At 43.5% G+C, this 20,788-nt stretch overlaps 2 protein-coding genes across 3 annotated transcripts in view; both read right to left on the bottom strand.

Moving 5' to 3' along the window:
• CTNNBIP1 (catenin beta interacting protein 1) overlaps window positions 1–6,583 on the bottom strand; it is a 33,029-nt gene extending 26,446 nt beyond the window's left edge. The window contains exon 1 of the mRNA XM_027730905.2: window positions 6,401–6,583. The gene's annotated coding sequence lies outside the window, so the exon portion shown is untranslated. The remainder of the gene's footprint in view (window positions 1–6,400) is intronic.
• The window catches only part of LZIC (leucine zipper and CTNNBIP1 domain containing), a 30,621-nt gene extending 9,896 nt beyond the window's left edge, over window positions 1–20,725 (bottom strand). The window contains exons 1-6 of one of the 2 annotated variants that reach the window (XM_027730901.2): window positions 20,004–20,717; window positions 19,299–19,434; window positions 18,187–18,285; window positions 17,440–17,535; window positions 15,592–15,673; window positions 10,782–14,218 (exon numbers count right to left, since the gene is read on the bottom strand). In XM_027730901.2, coding sequence (XP_027586702.1) covers window positions 14,160–14,218; window positions 15,592–15,673; window positions 17,440–17,535; window positions 18,187–18,285; window positions 19,299–19,434; window positions 20,004–20,104 — 573 coding nt within the window. In that variant the 5' untranslated portion in view covers window positions 20,105–20,717 and the 3' untranslated portion in view covers window positions 10,782–14,159. Of the gene's footprint in view, window positions 1–10,781; window positions 14,219–15,591; window positions 15,674–17,439; window positions 17,536–18,186; window positions 18,286–19,298; window positions 19,435–20,003 lie in introns of those variants that run through there. The other variant, XM_039390893.1, reaches the window with a different exon arrangement.
• Window positions 20,726–20,788: the final 63 nt, after the last annotated feature.

The following is a 20,788-nucleotide window of genomic DNA, read 5'->3' as shown; positions in this document are numbered from 1 at the left end:
AAGTATTTCTTTTTACCTTCTTGAGGTCACTAAACCATGATACAAAGATGTCTGATGGAGAGAGGAGGGAGGAAAAAAAAATCCCTGTCCATTCTAAGAGAGGAGTTTCAGTGCTCACGAGTTTAAAACAAATCCCTCATTATACACTGATTTTACCATGGACACTTTGCTATCTGTATTTTTTGGTAAAATAGGATGACAAGGAAGGAAATCTTGCCTTCCAGAGACTTCCTATTTCTCAGGAACAGGGATGCAATTTCCTTCCTCCCTCGCCACGATTCTGAATGTCACCTGAATTCCATTGGCCTTGAACTGGGACACAAACCTGGATGAGGTCAGTGGTTTGACAGCTGGAATCTCCCTTTAGCACCACTGTGCAAACACTCAGGGGCTGGAGAGGAATAAACCACAGGCTGCAGGGTTTAAGGGTTAGGATCAAGTCCCCACCAGTGCTGGGACTGATGAATTTCTGCTGCAGGAATCACAGGCAAGACAGAGAACACACATAAGGTAAAGGCAACCAGGCAGAGCTGCTGGAAAACTGTGTGTGGAATTGTGTGGCAAGTTGGATTTATTCAGAGATCAACACTAATTAAGTGATTAAAACTGGCTGTTTCAAGATCTCCTATACATGTAAAATTTACAGGATCAATGGTGATTGCTTCCCTAAGAACTGGGGCATGGTGAGGTCACAGAATCATGGAATTGTTAAGGCTGGAAAAGACCTTTAGGATCATCAAAGCCAATCACCAGCTCAGCACCACCAGCATGTTCACCACTACACCGTACCCTGAAATGCCACACACGTCCACATGTTTTTTTGAACACTTCCAGGGGTGGTGATTTCCCTGGGCAGCCTGTTCCAATGCCTTACAACCCTTTCCATGAAGAAATTCTCCCTGAGATTCAACCTAAACCTCCCCTGGCACAATCTGAGGCCATTCCCTCTCATCCTGTCACTTGTCACCAGGGAGAAGAGGCCGACCCTCACCTCACATATGAAGCAATACTTATCTAGATCAATCATACTCCAATATTGAGATCACTTCAGGAATTTTCCACGAGCAGGATTTGCATCCAACCACCACCAATTTAAGGCAGAATGGGCAAAGGGAATGACTGGAAGTGCAGCCAGATTTCTGCACCTCCCAAACCGCTGTACAGTTACAAAACACCTCTGTTAGAGCTTCTCAGCAAAAGGAAGGAGCTGAGAGCACTTATGGCTAAACTTGCAGCTACCAAGAAAAGGGCAATGAAATGAATGTATGAAAAACAAACTGGGCCAAAACTGGAGCTCCTCACACGCTGCTTCACATACAGAATTTTCTTTAAGGCTTAAAATGTATTTTGTAAAAGTTTGTGAACTAAGAACTTGACAGAGGAACAGCAAAAGAACAGCTGCAAACAGTTTAACGTGAACTGTGAAAGGTTTATTTCACCAAGTTCATTGTGCTGACCAACCTTCCAGTGATAAAGTTCTGTTTAGCAAAAACCTGATGTTTCTGACCTCTGAAGTTAAGCAAAACCTTTCACGAATTCCACATAAACCAAAGAGTATGATTTGGCATCCACAGGCATTCCTGGGGGAAAAAAAGCAGCTAAGAAGCTGTGAATGCTCCTATTTTTCTCCATTTGGCATCAGCTCTTAACGTTAATTATATTTTAAGTGTTATTGCTGATGGTTTCTGCATAAACATTCCGTTAACTGTGTTTATCTTGAAGTCTGATATTGCCTCCTCTGCCCAACTGAGAAAGCTGCCAAGGCACAGAGAAATTTCCAGTTTTCCATACAAGATCCAGCACACCCAAAGTTGGGAGACCTCAGTATGGCAGCAGGCACAGAGGTCCCTGCAGCTGCACCACCCCCTTGCCAGGGCCACAAAAAGCCTCCCACCAGGAGTTTACCTTAAGCTGCTTCAGGATTTATTTTGCCCCTTCACAGCAACTCTGCTGCAAAAATTTAGGTCACAATTCCTTCAAGGGTACACGTACATGGGCACTTATTTAAAGCTCAAGGAAATTAATTAAAAGCTCCTCACTGACTTCAATGTGCATTGAATCAGGACCTGGATGAGTTCAGAGGCAAAACAATTACACTTTAATTAAACATCTTCATCTTCCTGTGAAGTAGTCAACTAATTTTATAGAAGCATAAACTGAGTCAGAAGGTTTCAGAGCTTGGTTGTGGTCATAAACAGAGTTGATTACTTAAGTTGCTTCCTTACTTGTGAGCTGCCCTTGGAACACTGAGAAAATGGACTTGCTGAAAATATCAAATAAATTCCTAGACTGTGTATTTGCAAGAAATAAAAGAGAACATCCTGAGACAAGTGGAATGGTTGTACAAATCTATTGGCTCCATCTCTGTTCCCCAATTAGTAGCTAATTTAGTCACAGGAATCCCAATCATGCAAGAAGTTGAAATTATTAGCGTTTTTTTCATGGCAGTTTATCTTCAACTGAGAATTTCAGGCTGGTTTCTTTTGGTTTGTTTTTAAAACCAAATTATAATAACATCTTTTTAAAAAAAAGACTAGGCTTGGCAGATTTGATAGTCTGTAAAACCTTGGGAGTACTTACTGAAAAGCAAGAAGTATGACCACACTCTCTGAATTCAGACTGACACTGAAGCTCTGTAACGTTCTGTCACATCACCAAGAGTGAGCAGAAACAAAAATTAGCATTCCTCACTTTTTTGAGGATTTCTTACATAATGCTTCCCCAACACTTAGGCTGAAAATAAATCCTAGAGTCAGAGGAGTGTTCTCAAGTACCCACTAAGGTGTTTTTTGGTTATTTTGCTGATCTTTGGTTTGTTCTCACCTATGGTTTCACCCATCCTGCTCTATCTGCTCTGTGATGCCAATGGAAGCTCATGGACAGGTCACAGCTCTTCAAAGGGAAAAAGATCTGTGTGTGTCCTCCATTCTCTGAGGTAAAACAACACTGAACAAAGTGGTTTGGGCATTTTTTTATCTTAAGAGAAATTAAGTTAGTTGGTAGAAGTTTTCAGCACATTTAAAATCTATTTATGTGTCGTTTCTCCCTCATACTTAGAAGCCAGACCCTCGATTGCCAACATTGCTTAGGACGTGGAGTAGGTGGCAAAATGTTTTCATTCCAATAATTTACATCTTTGGTGCACATCAGCATCAAAACTGGAACTGTTCATACATTTGTACACATGCAGTAGCTTTGCTGGAATTAAATTAATGGATACTATTACTTTTCCAGCAAATCAGAACTCTCAAATGGAACAACAAAAAAAAACCTCTAACATCCGTGGTGCAGAGTTATTTGAAAAGAATCTTTTTAAAGGAATTGTGAATATGACTCATGTATGGTTTCTGGTTATCTGGTTTAACACAGGAGACAAAAAACCTGCTACCCACACCCTTTCAGTGAGAATCCTACATGACATGACTGACTTCAGTCAGTCTGTTGGAAAAACGAACAGGACTAAGTGGTTTTTTAGGGAGGGCTCGATTAAAACTACTGAACACTGTGATTTTTTGACATCTTTCTTGTGACAAATCAAGGTTTGTTTTTGGTTGAATAGCCCACCACACTGTTGCAGAAGTACCACACTGATAGTTTAAATAAAGGACATGACTGACCAGCTTTACCATCGCGACCATTAACATATCTGGAAATACAGAAACAAAGTAATTTACCCTCACTATCTGAACACTGAATTAGAAGCACCTTCCAGCTCTAACACTTAAGCCAGCTCCCAGAATATAAGCAATTGGCATATTCATTAGGATTGCACTTTTTCCCACCCCTTCTGCACTGCACCCCCCATGGTGTGGTGCAGCTGTAACAGCTGCCTCTGTCCCTGCTGCATTTCAGCAGGAAACCCAATCTGATGACAGCTTGCAATAAAAAGAAATACAGTTTTGCCTCTGCATGTATAGAAATATTTCTGATACCCAATCCTTCTTTTTTGGAAAAAAACTCTCCTGGAAGTTTTTCCCAGCAAACCCAAGAGCAGCCTCCAAAAGCCCGTTGCCTCTCTGGGTGCATTTCTGATGCTTCAAACTAGGTCAGATGCTCAGGAGGGATGCTTTGTAGTCAACAACCAACCTAGGAATTGAAATACTTAGTAAAAATCATAAATGTTTATGCTGGTTACAGATGACAAACGTTTTGGAGGGGAAAAAAGCTCATATTAAACGTGTATAAATAGATCTATTTCTCACAAGTTGTTTCCCAGGCAAAGCATCAACCTTTAAGAGCTTCACCCCATCAAACACCTTCAGGTGTTACCTCTGTTTGCCCATATGAAACTGCAGTTTTTAAATGTTGGCAAGAGACATCACAAGTCTATGTCAGCAATTACAAAATCTAGGTTTTGTTTCCGTTCACTTCTGGTTTTATTTAGAAAACACCACAAGTTGTTTTGGAAACGTCTCTCTCCTCTCGCAAAGTTAAATACTCTCAAACTGTGGATGGGGGAAGGAGGGAAAAGGCAGGGAGCAGAAATTGGTACAGCTACAGATTTCCTGTAAAACTGGGACTCAGAACTTGCTTTCTGTGCAGCCCAAACACTCGTCATGATGATGTTTTATGGCTGGTGAGATTTATGAGCATTAACTAATTCTTGGTAGCAGACAGAAGCTTCGGTTCATATGGTGAGAGCCCTCCCTGCCCACACCCTGCACTGCCTGTGCAGCACACACAGCTCCAGCAGGGCAAGCACATAAATCCCACAAGGATTTATTCCCAGGACTCCTGGCAGGCTCTGGGATCACTGCCCTGGTGAAGATTTCACTACCACTTGGACGCCAAAAAGAATCCTGAAAGCACTTTTGTGTCCTCCACAACTTTTCCATAACTTGTTGCAATGCTTAAAATGAGCTAAAAGAGAAAATTGCTTTGAAGCGACTTTGGGTCCAAAAGTTAATTACCAGTTAATTGTCCAAAGTGCCCTTTGCTCCTGCATTTGTTAAATTCTACACCCTTCTTTGGAGATTTACTATTTCTATGCACCCCAACAACTAAGAGAGCACACAAATCCACTTACCAACAACTCCACATCACCCTGAGGGAGCTGCCAGTGTCTACCAAGATGCCAGAGATACAATAACTGATGATGTTTTTTCAGCTAAGGCAAAGTGAAGGAACTCCAGTGTGTCTGAGTTACACCTGTCACCATTTTCCAGCAGAATCTGTTTGTCAAGGCAAAAGTAGCTTTTAGACTGGCAAGAAAATAAGCCTGTATTTTTAGAAGTAGTACTTTAGATGTAGCTTTCTGTACACCCCCTCACCTTGAATACCTGTACTTTCAAAATAAACCCCCCTGAAGTACATGTTTAGCCTCATTTTTCACCATTTACATAGTGGTTCTCCTTCAGCAGCTATTTCACATCACTCATGAGCTCCAGAAATAACAAGGGCAAAAGAAGTTGAAAGCCTGCAAGTTCAGCAGCCAAAAAAAACTAAATATAATAAGATTTTGTAAATGTATTTAAAAGTATGTTCTTAAATACTCACTAAACATGCCTCTCACCACACCACAGCCAGCTCACACCAGAACACTGAACAAGCACACCTAACCCGTCTCCAAAGTCTGCTGGAGTTCGGTGCCTTGGTTTGTTTTTAAATCCCCACATCTGCAGAATGTCTCCCAGTCATCTCACAGAGCATCAAAGCCCATCCTGTTCAACGTGCCAAGATGAGGGATGGACAAATAAACGATGATATACAACAGAGCAAAACAGTCTCTTCTTGAAGAGAAGGCAAATGTGAGTCTAAAAGGCAAATGTGCCCTGATGAAGCACATCTGGCTGCTGAGCAGAAAGGAGGATCATCCCTCATCTGTGCCCTGGAGCACTAATGCACTCCGAGCCGGGCAGCGATGCTGTCCCTCCCTCCCGTACCTCCCCGACACACACACAGCTGCACCGCGCCAACAAATCCTGCCCATCTGGGCTCAAAGTTAGGGAGCGCTGCCCCAGAGGCTCTGGAAACGCAATTTTTAGCCAAGGCAGGAATTACCCGCGAGGGAATCACTGTCCGAGAGGCGTTTTCCCACGGAGGGCCGGGATGCCGAGAGCATGGCAGGCAGAGGGGGCTGCCCCGACACGGACACGGGGCCGTGCCCTGAGCCCCCCGCGGGGGAATGACTTCACCTGCCACAGCACTGCGGCCATGGCCGGGACACGGCGCGACCGGGAGCCTCGTGACGCGCAGGGATGATGCCACAAAATCAGAGAGGCACCTCCCGTACCTGCGCCGCGGGGCCACGGCCTGGCAGGGGCCGGGCCGGGCAGGGCGAGCGGAGCCGGCCCCGGCGGGGCGGCCGCGGGCAGCGGGGAGGCCCCGGGCGGGCGGAGCGGAGCCCCCGGGCCGGGCGGGCGCCTTTGTTGGGGCCGCGCACAAAGGGCACGGCGCTCACCTGGTGCGGGGCCGGGCGGCCCCGGCGCTGCTGCGGCTCGGGCGGCGGGCGCTGGGCACGGGCGAGCGGAGAGGAGCCGAGCGGAGCCGAGCCGAGCCTTCTCCTCCTCCTCCGCCGTGACTCACCGCGGCGGCCCGAGGGAGGTGCCTGGGCGGCTCCGGGGGAGGGACCCGGCGCGTCCCGGCGCCCAGGGCAGCGGCGGCGCCGCAGGCAGCACCCGAGAGCCGGCCGGGAGGAAGGGGCGGGGACGGCGGGGAAGGGCCGGGGAAGGGGCGGGCAGGGCCGGGGAAGGGGCGCGACCACGCGGAGCCGCTCCGGGGGCTCGGCCGGGCCGACCCCGCCCCGCCATCCCCGGGGGCCGCTCTGGGGCAGAGCCCGTCCCTACGGACGGGGGACAGTGCCGGGGGTGGGCCACGGGCTCACCTCGAGAAACATCCTCCGGGCTGAGGCGGTGCCGAGCCTCCCGCAGCTCTGCTCTGCCCTCCCGGTCCTGGTCGGCGGGGCCCGGCTGTGTCAGAGAGCTCACAGCCACCGAGCCGCGTGGGAGAGATCGCAGCTCCGCTAGGACAGGCTGCTGCTCGATAGCACTGTGCTGAGAAAGTTAAAGACGCTGCAAAATTCAGTACAGCTTAACTAAAGCTAATTCAGGCAAATACAGAAAATGCCGACCTCCGACTAGAACTAGCGCTCGAAAATAATGAATCGCCATTTGGTCATTGAAGCACTCAAAAATAAAGCAGTGAATTCCCATTTGGTCACTGAAGCCATCAAAAATAAGGTGATCCTTCACCTAGCTAGACTGAAGCAGAGTAAAACCCCAGTGGACACAGAGAGGGATTAATTAAAAATAATAATAATAAAAAAAACATGACAGAAGCCACGTAAGGTTCCTCACCCTGCCCCATCACTCACCTGCACTGTGGTTTCCCACTAGGTTAACAGTTACTCTGCTTCCCTACAGTGTGCACTGGTGGGGCCAGAAAGGTAAGTACAAAATTCCTGGAGATAAAAATGCTTTGTGTACCAAGTGTTATTTAGTAAAATGCATCTGTTTTCTACTCGGTGTTTAACTTAATTGCATAAAAATAGTCACAGTAATGAAATAGGTGGCACTTCCTTTAACAGCTTGCTACTTAATGACATCAAAGCCCGATGCCACTGAAATCCAAACCCCACTGCCAGCTAATGAAGGGCTTAACATGAAAGCCTCTGCAAAGAGCAAACCCAAGCTGCTGACAGGAACAGGAATGGTGCAAATGTGCTGGGATCTGAGATCACTGGCACATACCCACAGCACAGCAGGCAGTAATGATTATTAATTATTTAAGAAAAGAACATAAGAGCTCCAGCGTAAGCTGAAAAAAATATGCAGAAGCATTGCTCTGGGATCCTCCAGTTGGATTACTGTTAATTAGCACAGTACATGAGTCTGAGGGAAAGATCTAAAAGCATCTTATGCTGGTAGGAGAGTATAATTAAGCCATCATTTGCATCTTTGCAATAGTATGAATTTCCTTACTGATAACATCATGGCACAACACCATCTTATGACTAAGTACTGTCTAGCTCTCCTGTTCCAATTCAGCTGGCTGACTGTACAGCAGTGCAATGCAATCTCACAGAGCATCAATTTAACATCCTGCCTTTATTTAGAAAGGGTTTTAGCAGGGAGAGATACCATAAGGCTTCCTCTACCCTGGGAGGATTTGAGGTTTCTTTTCTTAGAACTGAGCTCCTGCCCCACCTTAGTTTGTTCCCCTCCAGCTGACCGAGGTGCTGAGCTACCAAGCAAAGTGACATCTTGCCACAAGTCACTTGTATCATCACAAGACAGGACAGATGCTCAAGAGGCCTCTTAACTCTGCTAGTTCTGCAACACGTTTAGTAGAATTTTGTTCATGTCTCCTGGGACTGCACAGACCTTCCCAAGGCAAACACAGGATACAGCTGCACTTGCTCAAATCCATCACCTCACCCATCCCCACCCCGCTTGCCCCAACCACATTCCCTCAGCAGGGGAATGTTTGGAAGATTAAATATCTGAAGGTTAAGTCTTTCTAACATTTTTACAAGTATTGTGTAAAGGTTTGATATTGTTTTATAAAAATCTATCAGATTAAATGGATTTTTCTTTTCAGTCACTCCTAATCTCTCGTTTAATGAGGCTGTTGTTTGTTCTAGTAAGCCAAAACTCCATGAAACCTTCTCTGATTCCCTGCTTGACTTAGAAAAATTCTCTCAACTCACCCTGTCCCTCCTGATCTCCAATGCTTTCTTAATCAGCTCTGAAAATCACTGAGGATTCCTTCACAGCACAGCTGCTTCCACCCTCCAGGTCCCCCTGTACTTGTTGGCATGTCCCCCTCATTATGGGCTTCCAGCAGCATCTGCACACACAGGCCCTGCTCTCATTATCCCTCATCCAGCCACACACAACAACAAGGAAAACTCTTTCTCTCCAAGGTGTGTGTGGTACCCAATGAGGGACTTGTTTTTAGTCTGGAATCTCTTTTTCTTTTGTTAATCTCTTATATTTTAGACTTAGCCTGACAATTCCCACCCATCAAAATCAAGCTCTGATGCAGAAATGTTGCAGTGTTTCCTCAAAATTAAATGCAGTTCAACCATTCAACCCTGTGTACTTTTGGGACACTAAGAAATGGTGGAGGGCACAGCAATCAGGTGAACTTTCCATGGCTAGGGGCAAACAAAACTTGTGTAGATTAGAGAGATTATACTAAAAAAAAAATGAAAGAAATGATTCAGCTGCCTTAGTTACAATATTTTATGATTCTACATGGGCTGTGCAGTGAGGAGGTATGCAGAGAGATTTTCAAGGCATGAACAAAAAAGCCCTTTACTGTAAGAAAGGCTATGACAATCATCTTTTTGTTAATCCAGGCTTAGTTTGTGTGGCAAGAAACCTTCTCAGCTGCGTGTTTTATTCAAAACCAGAAGTGTTCCCAGATTAAATTTGGTATTTACAAAGTTGCAAAACACACTCTTTTACAATAACACTACAGAACTTAATTTCCATCTCCACCTTATAAGGATAAAGAAAAGCTGTTTACCCAGACATTGCACCTCTGTCCACAGGATCTGCAGGGGGATCTGATGGTTTCCAGCACATCTCAATTATTACTGACCCAGTTTTGGAGGCACGTTCAAAACATCATCCTAAATGTTATCAAGCAGCAAACTATTGTGATAGCAAGATAAAAAAAATGTCCCGTGATTAGTACTTGTTTAAATGAGAAATCTGCTATTAAATATAACATTTACACATGAGTGTGTTAAATTGCAGTAGCTGTTTTGGTGCATGATACAGCAATGCTGTATCCACCAACCTTGTGTCTGTATTTCCTCTTTGGAGACCTTATTTCAGGGACTACTTATTCTGAAACATTTTTATTTATCCTGTCAGATGGTGGCAGGTACTTTGGGCCACTCTTACAGATGCCCTGAACATCAGCACCTCCCATTTCACTGAGGTGTTTAAAAGTAAGAGCAGAAAACTCTTGGGCAACATCAACTCCAGTAATTCTCCCCTCACCCTCACAGGCATAAACCCCTTTTAAGGTAAAGTTAAAAAAACTACAACCTCATAGCAAGACCAGGTGGCACATTTTCCACGACTCCTAAAGAAAAACTCCAGTGTGAGCACTGCCATTCCTCTCCTGTGGGCAGACAGAATTTAAATAAGAGTTACATCCTTCCCCAGAACTCAGTGAGGATAATTTTAAAATGATGGAGGTGGGGAAACTAAAAAGGTGCCTGCAGGCTGACTCCTATTTCTTTACAATGTAAAAATCCTATTTGTCCTTCTGTGGGGAGGGAATTGCCACACTGGAAACAAACCCAAATGGTTCTATGTGAATTTGCCTCCCATTTCAGCCACTAATGACAGAGCCTTCACTGCCTGGTCAGTAGGGTATCATTAACACAGAGTTCTCTATCAAAATGAATTTGACTTTTACAGGCAAGGTAACACGAGGAACTAAGGGATCTCTCAAGAAATCTTGTATTTTTCCTTCAAGACAAAGATAACTTGCTACTTTTCCATTCAAGATCAAAGAAGGGAAATAATACAAGGAGACAAAGACAGAAGAAAGAGAGACAGAGCATTTGAAGCTTCAATTTTCTCTCAAATGCTTTTCCTTTCAGATCAGTACAATCACCGAATTCACTCTATAGAAAAAGAAGATTAAAAAAGGGAGGTTACATATGGCCAAAAAAAAGGACTCTGGGAACTTTGCTGATGTGTTTAAAGCTACTGTACTTTACAATTCTTACTTCAGAAATAAAATGATAAACAAAAAACAAAGCACATTTTAATCTTCAAAGCCATGTATGATCAATAACAACTTCACAGCACTCGATATTCAAGGATCATAATCTGTATTTTACTCCAGGAAAGATGTGTACAGAATGAGTGATCTGCCAGGGTCTAACACTGAACTGGGGATGGAACTCACACATCACAAGCTCGTTTGTTAAACAACAAATCCATGCTTTCATTTAGCAGTTGTTCTTTTGTTACCAGTTTTTATTTGAGAAAATGATTATGATAATAAATAAATAATGGATTTTTTTCCCCCCAGCTCCTGCAGAAACATTTCAGACAGTGGTGGAAGTACATCCCAGGATTATTTATCAAAATATTTAGCACAACACACCAGTTAACTTACTATGACTCTGAAATCAACCTAACCCTTCAAGCAGGCCACTAAACTATTTGTGAGGGTCAACACATGAACAGCTTCACACCAGCAACAGCTTCCTTTTTAAATCACATTCATGGTCAGGGCCTCCTGCAGGACACAGCCAGTCTCTGATTTCTGACCCTGCACAGCTTTGGAGGAGGGAATTCTGCCCTGGCCACTGAATCTTCCAGTACTGGTCACTGATCTCATTCTCCACCTTTGTCCATCTCGATCACCAGAGAACTTTCCAAGAGCAGAAGCAGCACAACGTTGAAAAGATGTTCAGTCAAGGATGAATTTAATAGGAATGTTCCAACTGCCTGCAGTACAGAAGCTTTGCGAAAATCCTGAAATATTTACAAATCATTAAAAAAAAAAGTTTCTCCTGGAAACATAAACCTCTCAAAGGAAGAGGAAGGAGATTTCCATAGCATTGGGCTGTAAACTCACTGTTGGAGTGCTGAGAGATTTCATTTACATCCTAATGCTGCAAGGCAGGCTGGGGGGTGGGGGGAGAGAGTTCCTTAGCACCAGTAATGAGCAGCAGGGAAGAGGAGGCAGCTCCAGTCCCCATGGACTGTTTTGTTTGCAATAATTTCAGACTCTCTAATAACGCCTTTTAATAAGCTGCTCTCAGCTCTGGAGCTGCAATGAGCCTTTGTCAGAGAGCACAATACTGCCCCAGACAGGAAAATAGTTCTGACAGAATGGACAAAAGGCCCCAGTCTAAATAAAGGCTTCTTTAAAAAAAGGCAGGGAAAAGTTCCACCAGTGAAAAACAGAAATTATGCTGGTCTGTACCACATGTCCTTTCATTTCTAAAATGCTACATTTCCAAAAGGTATCTATTAAAGCAAAATACAGGCAAGCAACACATTTTCTAGTCTACTCCTCCTAGTTTACACTTAGACAAACTCGCTTATTTATAGGGTATTTATGCCCTGTAAGTGGACATGGACTGACCATGTTCATGTTCTGTTTATAATCCATGCCACTCACTCAGTCTCCAAGTGACTGCTGCGGGATACTGAGGTTAACACTGCAACAAGCTGTCCAAATTTAACACCATTTCCACTCACTCAATTTAATGGCACTTCCCACTGAAGCTCATTTCTAGCTGTACAAGCCAAAGACATCTATATGATAGGCAAAGCACGATGTTCTACTCCATTAAACACTGACAAACACAGGTCCAAAAACAGTCACACCACCATAAACTGGAACCAAACTCACCCTACACTTGGGTTTAAAAGCTGTTTTATAAACCATTACTAATGCTAAAATAACTCAGTGTCATCCTTTTAGTACATTTACTTCTCCATTTTTATAATTCCAAGCACTAACAAAATCACTTTTTTTTTTTTTCCCCTAGGAATTCTTCTCATTTTTTGAATATTATCACCCATCCTCTTCTTTCCAGCAACAGACCTACTGTGATGGCAGTCACACATTTTACAGCTCAGAAACATGCCTGAAACTTAAATAAGACACATTGCCCCAAAAAAAACCCAGTCACTAAAACCAGCCCAGAATCTGCCCTGGATACACTGATCACCTTCATACAGGTGGAGATCTCATAACATTTCCCCTCCTTTGGAAGATCTCTAAAGAAAGGAAGTGCCAACTCCCTGTTAAAACACATAGTCCAGAGAACCCCCAAATTGCTGATGTTTGAACTCTTTGTGCACAAAAATAAAGCTACTTTTTTGCCTATTTTTTTTTTTTTCAAATAGAAGCTTTATACTTTTCTCTAGTTACTGGTAAAATAAGAAGGGGAACAGGTATGAAATTAAGGTAAAAAATGCCCTTGGTGTGGTTTTGTTGTTGCCAGTATCGTTAGTTCAGCACTTGAACATATGGTAGAGCAGACCTTAAAATGCACATTTTTCGAGCTGAAAAACTTCAGGGAAATCCAGGCTTCCACCCAGCTCTTGACAAAATGCAAACAAGCACTTAACTGAAGTGTGAGGGAGTCAAAACTTAGGGAATTAGGTCCCTAGCAATGATTTTACAAAATACAGTTTGTCAGGAAGTTAAGCACACATCCAGAGTAGTTCCTCCACCCTCTGAGCTAAAGGTTCAACAATATGAGATCTTAAATCCTCCTACACCGAGTTTATTCAGGATTCCAACTCCTAAGGGAGGAACAGCCCCTCCCCTGTCTACAGCAGCACCACCTGATCAATACACTGAGCAACACTTGCACTGATCACATAATGGGAGTTTTGCCCCCTTTTAAAACCCGTTTGTACTTGCAAGTTATTTCCTGGCACCTCTGCAACCCCGGGAAATCAGGGCAGTGTGTGGTTGGACACCAGAGCTGAAGGGAGAGGTCACAGAAAGAGTCTCTCATTGCCATTTCCTATCAGTTCCCTGTCGTTTCCATACACAAGGTTAAATTACTCCCCACAGGGCTGCCATTGTCTGTCGGTCCGGGCTGGGACACAAAGTGCTCATTCATGTGCCCGGCAAACAAGCAGCCAAGGGCCAGTGATCAGCATCCAGGCTCCTTTGGGGTCTTCTGCAAACAGTTTGTAGGAAGATGGCATTCCAAATAAACCAAGTCCATTTTCAAAGCTTCAGTGCTGTCCTAGTACAAACTACTTAGTGGGGAGTCCAGACAAAAATTAAGACAATGTGAAGAATCACCCAAAAAACCACTCACCGGGACTGCTCCTGAAAAAGATCTGCTTGCCACAACCACATGCAAAAAGATGAAGTTTTTAATAGTTAGAGAAATACACATTCAGAAAAATTCCAAACAGCTGATTCTTTCCCAAGACAGACATACCATGCTTTTGTTTCTAGAGTTCCACTCAGTGTTCAGCCTCAGAGCTTGTATTACTTAAGGGGTACAGACACCAAGGTTCCAAAGTGCACTTAAGGCTGTTTACTTCATATCTTCTGGTTAAGAACCCAAGAGGTTTTAGGATTTGGAGTTTTTTTGTTTTGCTTTGCTTTTTTTTACAACATGTTGGAAATAGAAAACCCAAATGCAGTGTGACAGAAGTCCAATGCTGTTGATAACTGGAGAGACACAAGCCTCACACACCCCTTCATTGCTTTGCCTTTTCTACTTCAACACTTGCTAGAGCAAAGACTTTGTCTCCTGATCCTATGAGGGGGGGGAAAAAACATTTTCAGTAAGTATTAGTAGAAATTGTGAATGTCCTTATGTATGATTTAAATCAAGCAGAACATTTGAGATGAAAAGAAATCAAACCTACATTGTGAAAACCAGAACACTTGAGCTAATGTAGAAAAATAAAAGAGACTGACTTGGCAGGTGTAAAGCAGGCATGGGCCTGGCTGGGATGGATGTTCCCTCTCCCCCAGGAGCTCTTGGAGAGCTGGGATTTGGGTTTGCAGCTGGAATGGTGTTGGGAACACAGCGAGGTTTGGGCTCCTGCTGAGCAGTGCCAGCCCAGCAGCGAGGCTGTCACACCCCCAAAGGTCCCTGGGCTGGGGTGGGCAGGAGGGGACATGGCCAGGACAGCTGAGGGGCCATTCCATGGCACAGCACACTCAGCAGTGAAAGCCAGGAGAAAGGACAAGGTGGGGAATTTATTGCTGAGACATTTGTCCTCTGAAGGAACTGTTACACACCGAGGCCCCACGCCCCAGAAGGTGGCTGGACATCACCTGCTGCTGGCAAGTAGAGGATTAATCTTTGTTTTCCTTTGCTTCTGTGCACAGCCCTTGCTTTTATTAAATTCCTTTATCTCAACCCATGAGTTTTTAATTCTGGTTTCTCCCCACATCCTGCTGAGGAGGGGGAATGAGAGAGTGGCTTGGTGGGCAGCTGGTGGCCAGCCAAGGGCAACCCAGCACACACAGAGCTCCTCACAAAGTCCCCTTTTGAACAAAAGGGTTCTCACCTCGCTTACACTCTCAGGAAGAGGAGTGCTGAAAGCTAAGTCAGAGACACTTTATTTGCACCCTGACCTAGCCTGGCACGTTCCTGCCATTCACAGTTCTTTCATCCCAGTTCTGACTGCAATGCCAGAATGAACTGTCATGCTGATTTAATGCATTTTATAACTGAACTTTTGATCCTGTCAATATGGTTAGAGGTGTGACAATCACAGCAAGAAGCTGCTTTAAAGCTGTATTTTGACAACGTGCCAATAGTTGCCAAATTCTCTGCAGCAAGCAGAGGAAAAGGCTCTCCTGAGGAAAGTCATTAATGCCAAAAAGATCAGTGTTTAAATGGAAGAGCAGCACCTCTGCTTCAGACAGACCATTCAAGCCTTCAGATGATGGGCAACACTTGGCATTTTGTGGGCATTTGGCCCTGGATTTACCTGCTGTGTTACTTTTTCCTCATGGATAGTGTACCAGAGCTTCATTGTTAAGAAAATGTACACCAACATTTAATGGCATGAATGTTTGGTTCACATTTTCTCTTTCACAGGAAACCAGAGGTATTTCTATTAATCAGAGTTCAATGAGGCAAAGAGATTGGAAGTTCTGAGAATGAAAACTTACCAAGGTCAGTGGAGACTCTCTCAAACTGGCTCAGGGCTGTACCAGCATTTGCTGACAAGAACATCTCATCATCCCCAGTGAGCTAAATCAAAAAAGGCCACAACTGTGAACTTCAAACCTTAACTGTGCACATTCCCACCATCTCCACGGTCATGGACATGAACTATGATGGGTTACAGCATCTGTCCATTTGCAGCTTTTAAGTGGCAGTGTTACCTAACACAAAACTAAAACCTAAAGATACAACCTACTTCCCCTGCCACTGAATTTTCCCTCCATGGCTCCTGCCAGCCCAGGCAGGACAGGATGTGCAGTGCCAGAAATGCCTCCACATGCACCATAAAGTTTCCAGCTGACCTCCAGTGATCATTTGTGATGGAAAGGTCACCCTGTACCTGAGCACCTGAACTGTGCAGAGGATGGCAACAACTTTTTTGTCATGTGGTCAGTACAGTACTGAACTGAGGTCTAAGCTCACTTCCTATCACCTACTGAGGAAAGCAAAAACATGCCAGCTTTGACCATGTTAAGGGCCAATGACCTAGAAATGGTTCTCTGCCTTTAAAGTGACATTTGCACATGTATATTTTGCTTTTATGTATGTGCTCTGATGCCTTGTGACAGATGCCCATAAAATATTTACAGTAATGAAGCAGTAACCTACATTTGGAAGGTTCAGATATTCTAAGTTAAAAGTCACTCATTTAATTAGCCTCAGATACACATCCTTATTAAAGCAAAGCATAAGGGTGTCAAACTGTTCACAGTGTTTGCATCAGTTTATTAGTTAGAAATATAAAAGTCAGGTACAGGCATTCAGGATGGTGTTGGAATGAAGGAAAACATATTAGTTACCTGCCTTTGCTGAGCTTTGTGAGCAAGCATCCAACTACTTAAAATTTTGCAGTATTGTGCAGACAAACCTGTAATTTTTACTCTCATGGTTCACATCCAGAACAGATGTGAAACTACTGCCCTAGCAAGTCCTGTGTGCAGTAGGTTGCTGACCATTTTAAAAGATTCAGAGGTTTGGTCAGAGCGTGGTAAAGTGGCTCCATGTGGTGATCTGAGGAACTCATGGCAGGAGGGTTAGGTATCTTCATGCATTCAGTTCACAATCTTAACTAGACTTTTATGTATCTCCAAAACATGCTTTTTTATCTCTGACAGTCAAGCAATAAAAATATTCTGAGGGAAAGCCTTTGCTTTGGAATCTACCTGAACTGCAGCTCCTTTAAGCACTGCACTTCATCTTTTCCATTACATTCCTTCATTTCCTAAGAAACCTTAAGCACAGAGACACACAGCAACTCATTTTCTTCATATGCCAGCCACAAAGAGAAATAACAACTTCTCTTCCTCCCTCTGGTGGCAAACCCAGGGCTTGTTCTGCTACTTATGGATCACTGGGGCAACAATCCCCTTATCCCTCATCTCTCCAGTTCCTTTACCTCACACCAAGAGGTAAAGAATATTGTATTATATTGTATTATCAACAGTATAAAAATAAGTGAAGCTGGATGTGTGTCAAAAGCTTTGTATAGTTCCTGGTAAATAGTTGGGAGCTTTTATAAACATGATCCTCTTGTGCCAGCTTGTATGTGATTCATTTATATGGCCCAAAGAAAGGCCTTATATAAATGTACAAAACTATCTGATACACGTTCAGCAGTGAGTGCTTCAGAAAGCCTGGCATTAAAAGGGAAGGACATTTATATACCACAAAAACGAGTTGCATTTTACCTTTTGCTCATAAAAGTCGTAATTTCTTATTTTAATTATTTCAAATTCCTCTTAAATATACAGACAGAGAACTCTATCCACCTGAGTTTCACACCACCACCTTACCTTCTCACCAAGCTTCCTGAGGGCAGTCAGGATTTCCACTTTCTGTTGGGTGTACAGGTCTCGTGCCAACTTCCCAACCATTAAGTCTCGGTCCATCTGCACATCAGGGGGGAAAATAAGTCAAAATATATAATCTTCCCATTATTTCACTCAACACAACAGTGTGAGAAATGCAACAGCCTAAAAATATGCTCAGTAAGCACAGACCCACAGCAGGAAGGGACAGAGCTATCTATGATTTAAAAGATGGCTGGTAAGCTTTTCTGAACGTTCTGCAAATACTCTTTACACCTGACCTTGGCTTACTTGATTTCTCCAAACTTGAATCTTTTTTCATCAAAGACTGATAATCACTCAAAATTATGGATTCACACATCACTGGCACATGGAGCAATCACGTTTGATTTCACTTTATCTGCATCCTCAGTTCAGTCAGATCTCTGAGTGCACTCTCCAGCCCTCAGTACAACCCCAAATTTTCTATTTGCAGTTTACTCACTTCACTCTCAATGTCAATCCCATTGTTGTTTGGAAGCAAGGAAGATAATTCAAGAAATACACATTGTTGTCCCTGTTACTTCAATAAACATTTAAAATTGAACACATTCTGAAAGAGACCTTCTCCACCTCTTTATGATGCTGACACCAAGTTTTCCAGCACACTCGGTGCTCTCCTTGCAATCATTCCACACTTGAACCAGTCTGGCTCAAACAAACAGATTTTGCAGTAAAACAAAAAGCCTTCACCTCTGCCAACCTCGTCCTCAATTGCCTCGGCTGCTTCTTTGCAAACATTCTAATCACTTCTGGGGTTTTAAAGGCTTGGCTGATGGCTGCTTGTATTGCCTGCAAGGAAAAGAGCAAGAATGAGCAGGACTAACTCACAACCAGCAGCTGAAGACAAGATGAAGGAGGGCTGGAGAGCATCATTAGCACCCTCTGCAGTATTTGATACAGAGCTCTTCTTTTTTCTGTATAACCATGGAAGTAAGATGAAAAAAAATACAGGACCTTTTATGCAGGGCTTGAAGAATCCACTCATTAGTGCAACTACACTAAGAAAGAGCTGTGAAATTTTTCATTACAGTCCAGGTCTTACTTTCTAATAATTTCCAGCACTTTCCTGATATTAGCACAGTTTTCATGCCCACACTGATGATTACAGCTCTTCCATGGATAAGCATAATGTAAATGATGAATCCACAAAATCCTTTGTGGATTATCAAAATTATCATTATGAGATCTCCTCACAGTTATCTTTGGACAAGTCATGACCTCTCTGGAAACAAAATCCTAAAACACAGGGCTTAGAAGGAACAAATTATGCTCTAATTAAACACTGAAAAGAGAGAAAATAGATCAGAAGTTTGGAAGTCAGCATAAGATCAATAACATAATATAAATATTAAATATATAATAATAACTTAAAGTCACACAGTCATTCCCACAGCCTCTTCATTTGGACTGGTATGAATCTGAAACACAAGTCAGCAAGAAGAGCACAGGAAGTGCTGATGCTTTCTAACAAACAGCATGAATTGTATTTCTCATGATATATATTAGCCTGGACTGTCCATTAGACCTTTTATATTAAATTTTTATTATTTTATGTTCTTTTTTCATAGATTTAGTCCCTGCAATTACCCAGTATTGTGGTTATAATTCTTCAATATTTTTTCCCTTTTAAAATGAAGAGACCTATGCAAGTTCTTACATGTACACATGTATCAAATAATAAAAACATCAGTTACATAGATCTAGGTTTCACACAAAAATTACAATGAACCACTTGGATCTATTTTCTATTTCATCAACTCCAGGAAAAATACAAACCATTTTTAGCAGCCCATCACCCTTACCAGTTGCATCCCACTGAGCTCGTCCACCAAAGTCATATCTCCAGACATGATCTTCTTCAGGGAGTCATTGAACTCACTCAGCTGCTCCAGAGTTTCTTTTTTGGTCTCCTCATACTCATCTGCATCCAGCTCCTCTCTAAAGAGGATCCAAGAAGACACATTAATTCACAAGGTTTAACCTGAGGTGTCATATGGAGAAAAGGGCACTGGGGAGTATCACAGAGCTCAGCTCCTCAGGCAGCAATGAATTCAATTTTATTAGCCCACAGAAAACTAATATAAAATCACATTAGTTTGTCTAACTTTTCATGTTATTTGTGCTAAAAAAACCCCAAACATCCATAATTATTAGACAATCCAAAACAGACACAAAAGCTATTTGCTAACTGATATTAAAAAAGCCCACAAGGAAGTTGTGAGTTATGTGAACAGGTATTAGAAGCTAAAAAGTCACACTGAGATATAAAGAAACCATTGAGTATTTCTGCCTGCATTTTCTTCAGATGAGAAATAAAATTATCTTTTATTTTTAGATATAATTTTTACTACCTAACACAAACATCCTACCTAATTAAAAAAATATAAAGCCACAAGAAAACACAAAAAAAACCCCCAGAAAACTCACAAGATTTTTGAAAAGTACCCCTTTCTTCTGCCAACCAGTTAATAAAATTATTACCATATATAAGCAGCTATTTTTATTACCTGCATTCTTCCAGATCTTGCAGCTGCTGCATTAATCTGTCCAACTGCTCCTCCAAGTTTTGTTTTAGTTTGCTGGTCTCTGTTGTTCCTCTTGAAGCCATTTTCTGTTTTCACATGAAAGTTTTCACTTGTTACGTGACACTCCTAGGAGAAAGTACATTTTATTGTTTGTATCAACAACTATCAACCTATTTAAAATGCTCCAAATAGCAAGAAAACGATGCAGTATCTTGCTGATGGAATGCCTAACCACAACACCTAGAGATCCTTGTAGTGGAAACACAGAAATGCCAGGCTGTGTGTACGGGATTATCTTCGCGGCAAGAGGCGGTTCACCAGGGTAATAACTCAGCCACAGCACATACAACCAAACGAGGGTCAAACCAAGTAGCAGTTACTGAAATACAGAGGCCCCGCTATGTAAACCAGCAGATTCGCCTCTCCCACGGCCCCCCGAGCACTGTTCAGGAGACACCGCGGCCGCAGGTGTCCCAGGGTCGGGAACGCCTCCGGCAGCACCGGGAGGGACGCGGGGCACTCCCGAGGAAGGCCGGGGGTCAGGCGGGAGCGGGCACAGAGCCCGCGGTCAGCGGGGCATCCCCGGCCGTGGGGGGCTGCACCACCGCCGGCGGCCGACGAGGGAACGCGACCCTCCCGCCGGCAAGCGGCGAACGGGCCTGCGGGGAGGAGACCCGGGCAGGAGGAGCGAGATGGCGGAACTCGACATTACGCGGGTGCCGCCCGACCCCGAGGCTCCGGCCCGGCTCTCCCTCACCCGCCCGGCC

This window comes from Pipra filicauda, unplaced genomic scaffold (assembly GCF_003945595.2).
Source record: "Pipra filicauda isolate LSUMZ 115617 unplaced genomic scaffold, ASM394559v2 scaffold87_size3191425_pilon, whole genome shotgun sequence".
NCBI classification, from domain to species: Eukaryota; Metazoa; Chordata; class Aves; order Passeriformes; family Pipridae; genus Pipra; species Pipra filicauda.
This window is presented reverse-complemented; position numbering and strand designations above follow the sequence as displayed.